The following is a 6041-nucleotide window of genomic DNA, read 5'->3' as shown; positions in this document are numbered from 1 at the left end:
TAGATTTTTTGAGAACTTCAATCCTGTAGTCCAAAGCTCAGGTGTAAAATGAATTTTACTCTTTTTTCATAACATGAATTTTAAACGTTTGTATTCTTCAATCTTTCATTTTGTTTGAGGCACCAGCTGCTCTTTTTAGGGCAACACATACTGAACGTTCTTTTTAGAACAATATAAACCCAACAGCTCGCGTAATAAAGGCACCGCGAACACGCGGCCGCCATAAGATGAGGCCCAATTAGAACTCTCCTCCCTCCCCCACAGCAGTGGTTGCGCAGCCAGTCAAGTGCCTCCCCGGAAACCCAAGGCTAAAACCCTAGAGCTCGCGGAGGGTTTTATCGAGATGGCGACGGCGGAGCAGAAGGGGAAGAGGCCGAGGATCGAGGCGGAGGAGGGCGACCGCATCGACGACGCCCTACTGCTCTCCATCGAGAAGCTCCAGGAGATCCAGGACGAGATCGAGAGGGTGAGTCGCTTCGTTTCTCGCCTGCTGACAGCTGTCGCCGCGCGCTCCGGTTGCTCGGCCTTTGATTTTGCCGCCGTTCTTTTCATTTTCGGAGCAGTTTGCACGAAGGCTGCGCGGAATTTAGTGGAATTTCAACTCCCGATTTGTTTATGTGCGAGGGGGCTGGTCTCTCCGCGAGGCAGCGTTTGGTGACCGACTGATTTGGGTGTCCCCTCGATAGGTGTATTGGATGATTGGGTTGGAATTCTCTGCTTCCCCTCCAGGCCCAGGGTTCGAGCTATAGAACCTTCTTAGACTTTTAGGTAGTGGTAGATATATTTGGAGACCTCTGCTTGTGCTGCTGCAGAATTGTGGCCTGTGTCCGTGTTCTCTGTCGATACTTCAAATCACTTGTTCGTGAGCTTATGCACACTGGATTGTAGACGTTTACAGTAGCTTTGGGTGCACTTAAATGTTTGTGAGCACTCCCAGAGCAGGGTGTGTGACAACTGCAATGGTCTATTTTAGATTCATTTTGACAGTTGGTGGTCTGAAAATACAGTAAGTTTTGAATACCTCAATTGATTGAAGTTTTGTTGTGGAAAGTAAACACAGGAATGCCAGCTAAATACTCCCATGTACATATAGAACCCCTATACTCTTCAGACAAATATAAGTTAATTTCCTTTAGGATTACAAAATGATCACATGCCTTGCTCTGCATCTTGCCTTTCTTCACAACATGCATGACATGTCAATCTCCATTACCACCAAATATGGCACTTCTTCACTCTGTTATATTACCAAATCAGCTTCAGCTCCTGTTTCTATGGGCTCCATACTCTTTCCATTATGTTAAATTTTGTGTCAATGAAACTTAGTTCTGTAACTGGACTCGGTGTAAAGAGCACAGTTATGCATTCTATGTATGAGCTAATGATGAAACACCAAAGGATTTGTTTGATTCCTTATTAGAGTAAGGCACCTTATCTGCTAATTAAACAGTCTTTTAATTGCTTAGTACTCTTGTCTCTCTGAAACGGAATTATTGCCTGAATATCTACGGTGACAATAACATATTGTGAATGGACAGGCTATATCTGGCTGGAATATTTGAATGCAGTTAAATTACTAGGCAGTTAGCTTCAGGCTCCGTTTGGAAGCGAAGTTTTTGAAAAACCTAAGCATTCCAATACTACAGTTTTTTATGCCGATGACAACAAAGACTGTAGTATCTGAAAACATCAGTTTTTAAAGTCTTACTTAGACAGTGCCGTGTTTGGCAATGAAAGTATACAGTGTTGTATTTACTGACCGCATGAGAGATCATTTGCTGCGTTTCTCAGTTTTAAAAAAAGAGGTCCTGGCCTCTTTTTTTAATACAGCAAAAATACCACAGTTTTGTGCATACTGTGGTTTTATAATACTGCCACTTTAACTAGAGCCAAATACTTCAAAGTATTTGAAACCATAGTTTTCCAAAATACAGTGGTATTCTTGAAATACTTCAAAAATACTTTGCAACCAAACCCACCCTCATTGTTTTTATGGTGTCTAAGGCATCAGGGCGCCCTCTGATGGCAGGGCGTCGAGCTCGCCTTTGACAGCTTCATAAGGTGTCCGCCTTGGACAGTACGGCGTCTGAATCGGCCACCTAGGCGCACCCCATGTGCTGCTCCCAGGAGGGAAAGAGTAGCCCGCACGGAAATTTTCACGGGAAAGACTGGCTCACACACGAATAGGTACGAGGAGGAGGAGGGAGGGAGAGAAACCTCCAATCCAAGCGAGAGGGATTCCTCTTCTCCTCCCTCGACCTTTTGCGGCGTCTCCTTCCTCCACGGCTTTGATCTGTGCCCTTCCTCCTCTCTGGCTCAGCTCCTCCAGTCCTCGGGCGCAACAGCAATGTGTGGCTCCTATACTTGTCTCACTTCTCCCCTGCCCTCCTCTGCTCTTTCTTTCATCCCCTCCCAGTGCTCTGTTTCTCCCAGCAGTGTAGCTAGATGTGCTCGGCTGCTCCTTCCCCTCCGCATCTGTTTCCTCCCAAATCTGCTTCTCCACCCACAAGGCAGCAGCCCCACCACCGCTTCTCTCCTTCCACATGCTTTATCTGGTTGCTCTAGTGATTTGGCTCTTCTCCCTTTTTCTTTGATGGCTGATTGGGCCTTCTCTCAGTGCTGCCGCAGTAGCCAGGTCTCCCTGCTCTGATGGATCCTGTGGCTGGTAATGCTTATGATCTCCAATGATCCTATGAGAGGAGCTACATCCAATGATCCAGCTTGGAAGTATGGGTTCTGGCCAGATTTAGAGTGCCATATATTATATATTTATGTGTCTAAGGTGTCGCCTCACCTTACGCTTTAAGTGCTTAAAAAGGTGAGGCGGGGGTACAACGCCTCGCCTTACCACCTTACAAAATTGGTTAGCTTATATAGATTCATTTACTGCAGGTTAACGAGGAAGCCAGTGATAAAGTCTTGGAGGTGGAACAGAAGTACAATGAAGTTCGCAGGCCAGTTTATACTCGACGGAATGAAATTATCAAGGAAATTCCGGACTTCTGGTTGACTGCGGTTTGTAACATGTTCTATGCTGATTTATATGTCGTCTGTTTATTTCCTGAAACTGCTGATTGGTATAGTCTCATCCTTACTAATTCATGCATTTCCGCTGCAGTTTCTAAGCCATCCTATGCTTGGTGAACTTCTGACTGAAGATGATCAAAAGGTACATTGTTTTGTGCGAAGTTTAACATCTACACTCTTTAACTTTTAGCATTTGTATCAAATGTGGCAACAAGTAATAAAATACTAAATTACTATATCAGACTTGCTGAGTAATTATGTGGAACCATACTCATACTATTTGATCACTTTTGTTCCATTGTAGATATTCAAACACTTGGTGTCTATCGATGTGGATGAGTTTCAAGATATTAAATCAGGCTACTCCATTACTCTTGTAAGCTTCTTTTGCATCTACAAGCTATGGTTTCCTTCCCTTTGCTTACATGTTTTGAACTTGAACTGGCAGGCATTCTCTTCTAATCCATATTTTGAAGATACAAAGCTTACGAAAACATGTTCATTCAGTGATGATGGGAAAATAACTGTGAAGGCCACCACCATCAATTGGAAGGATGGAATGGTACTATGCCTCGTTAATCGTATAAGCGCTTCAGCAAAGTTGCTTCTGTATGTAAAATTAGATCTAACGAGTTTTCCAATAATACATCAAGGATATTGCAAATGGAAAGGCATACACGGAGAATGGGGAGAAACGACTATTGATTGATGAGAGGTTGGTATTTTTTTTATCTTCTTCTGTGCTAAAAATTATTAAATTTTTCTTCATGCCTTATCTGTACTATATTATTCATTCCAACATAGAGAGACGTCATCATTCCATTCGAGTTATAATATGCAAGTATGAAATTTGTGAAGAGGATTCATGTTCTGTTTACTTTTCCTTTTTTTGTTTTGCAGTTTCTTCACTTGGTTCAATGATGCAAAGAACAAAAGTTTTTCTGATGGAGTGATGGATGAGGTATAGGATTACGCGTTTCCTATGCTTGTAGCTCCTGCTAAATCAGGATTATTTCAATTGATCGGAAGTTTTGTATCTCTGAAGTCTGGCAGATGGAATGGCATAAATTTGGAACTCTAATTCTTCCTCTTGATTTATTTTGTGAGAAATTCCAATCATGCAGGTGGCAGATGTTATCAAGGAAGAATTGTGGCCTAATCCTTTGAAGTATTTTAACAATGTTAGTGCTTCTCGTATGATATAAGTGGTTTATTTATTGGGTCCTATTTTTTTTATTGTGGATCTTTGTGTCATGTCCCTCGAATCTTCCATTGCAGGAGGCTGAAGATGAATTTGAAGATGATGAGGATGAAGAGGTAATCCTGTTTTCTTTATCAGCAGTCCATACTTCCATTACCTCTGTATATATGATACTCCTTGGGTGTGTGCCCTTATGCAATAGTACATAACGTTCTTGTAGTTCATTTGCAATGGTGTACAATATCCTGATACTCATGCAATAATGCATAACCACCTCAGTTATCATGATGGCTTGTTTGACTTCTCAATGTATATTTGCTGTTCATACCACGACACTGTGCATCATCTGGTCATCACAGGTGCTCTAACCCCAACAGCAAAAGGAATTTAGGATGACATTAGCACGCCATGCACTACACATCTGACATTTTGCCCAACTTCCTTAAATTTGCTAGCTGGCATTGTGTCAGGCTTTTGTGCTCTCATTAGGCCTGAAGGAAATGAGTTTGAGTTGGTGATGTCACTTGGGGCCTTATTTTTGTTTTATGCACATAAATTTAAAATTGAGCCTGACACTGTTTGCCGAGTTTTGTTGCACTTTATCTCTTCTGTACATGTATATATCATTCTTTTGCAACTTCTGTAGGGATTTGATGAAGACGACGATGATGAAGATGAAGAAGAGGAGGAAGATGATGAGGAGTGAAACCCTCTTTCATGCTGAATTTCAATTGGCTTCGACAACTCCCGTGCATGTAGAGTGGAGATCCCGGATCTCCTGGGGACTGAAAAGCAAGGTGTCCCTTTTGTGGTGTTTTGTTGCTTGACTTAGCTGGATCTGTAGGATTGTAAGGTTGATCTGTGGGAACTTGTTTTGATCTGCTCATACATTTGGAGTCCTGCAGATTCCAATATGTGGCACTTCAAGTATATTGTTATTGTGGGATGCAGTAGTGGTCTGTGTTTCCTGAGATACAGTTGCTTTAACGACAGTTAGTCGACAATATTTAACTAACTTATATGGTAGTACAAAATTCATGGCGTATTTCAGTTACTCCTCGACAGTGCCATTTTTGTGTCACATCATTCACATATTTTTAAACTGTTTGTTGATCAAAGCTTTTTTCCTTTGAGGTGTTAATGAAAGCTAGAGCGTGTTACATTTGCAGAAGGATGGAGTATATTTATGGGCAGTGATCTGCGCCGGTCGACTGGCGCAAGGCTTCCGCTGGTCACAGCTACATCGTCTGATTGGACAGCGCAGAGCCGTTTGATTAGAAAACTCTTTCCCCCTGAGTCAACTCTCGTCTTCTTTCCCGGTCGTTCTCCCCTATCGACATGCACCCACAACACCAGCCCTCCCCGGTACCACCAGCCCTCGCGAGCACCTGCAGCATGCACGTCTCCGGCCACGACCGCAAGTGCTGATGATCGTCCCTCTCCCAGTCATGGGCGCGCGCCTCGTCGTCGTGGGTGTGCTTGCAACCTCGCGGTCGCCTCGCCATGACTACCTCATCTTCCATCTCCTGGCTATGGGATGCGTCGCTACTCCGGCAGTGCGTTCCTAGCAGCGGCCGACAATAGTTGGAGGCCCCATGGTTGCAGCCATCGGGTTGTGCCGCCCCACCGCACAAGTGGCATCGTCCGCTGCTCTTCGCCATCGTCTCCTGGGATTAAGCTTCACCCATCAAAATCATTGTAGCAAAAGAAAAAGGTGGATGTAGCTTTTCTGAAGCCGGTTGCAGCTCACCACGGCGGCGCCCGTCATCGTCTCCCCACCACTTCATTGGTTGAAGCAAAAAAGACACCCGTT

General features: G+C 43.8%; 1 protein-coding gene across 1 annotated transcript; it reads left to right on the top strand.

Moving 5' to 3' along the window:
- Window positions 1-202: 202 nt before the first annotated feature.
- Window positions 203-5282, top strand: LOC109748188 (NAP1-related protein 1). Its single transcript, XM_020307223.3, has 10 exons — window positions 203-466; window positions 2893-3015; window positions 3119-3169; window positions 3332-3403; window positions 3476-3589; window positions 3681-3742; window positions 3928-3988; window positions 4152-4208; window positions 4306-4344; window positions 4875-5282. The coding sequence occupies exons 1-10, from the start codon at window positions 344-346 to the stop codon at window positions 4932-4934; spliced, it is 762 nt and encodes a 253-aa protein (XP_020162812.1). The 5' UTR covers window positions 203-343; the 3' UTR covers window positions 4935-5282.
- The last annotated feature ends 759 nt before the right edge of the window (window positions 5283-6041 follow it).

This window comes from Aegilops tauschii, chromosome 2 (assembly GCF_002575655.3).
Source record: "Aegilops tauschii subsp. strangulata cultivar AL8/78 chromosome 2, Aet v6.0, whole genome shotgun sequence".
In the NCBI taxonomy this organism is placed as follows: Eukaryota; Viridiplantae; Streptophyta; class Magnoliopsida; order Poales; family Poaceae; genus Aegilops; species Aegilops tauschii.
Note: the sequence above shows the minus strand (reverse complement) of the source record. Positions and strands in the feature narration are given on the sequence as shown.

Excerpts from the sequence above, each read along its gene's own strand:
- LOC109748188 (XM_020307223.3), top strand. The coding sequence starts at position 344 with ATGGCGACGGCGGAGCAGAAGGGGAAGAGGCCGAGGATCGAGGCGGAG. Across the intron at positions 467-2,892 it reads TCCAGGACGAGATCGAGAGG|GTTAACGAGGAAGCCAGTGA; the intron begins GTGAGTCGCTTC and ends CATTTACTGCAG. Across the intron at positions 3,590-3,680 it reads TCAATTGGAAGGATGGAATG|GATATTGCAAATGGAAAGGC; the intron begins GTACTATGCCTC and ends TAATACATCAAG.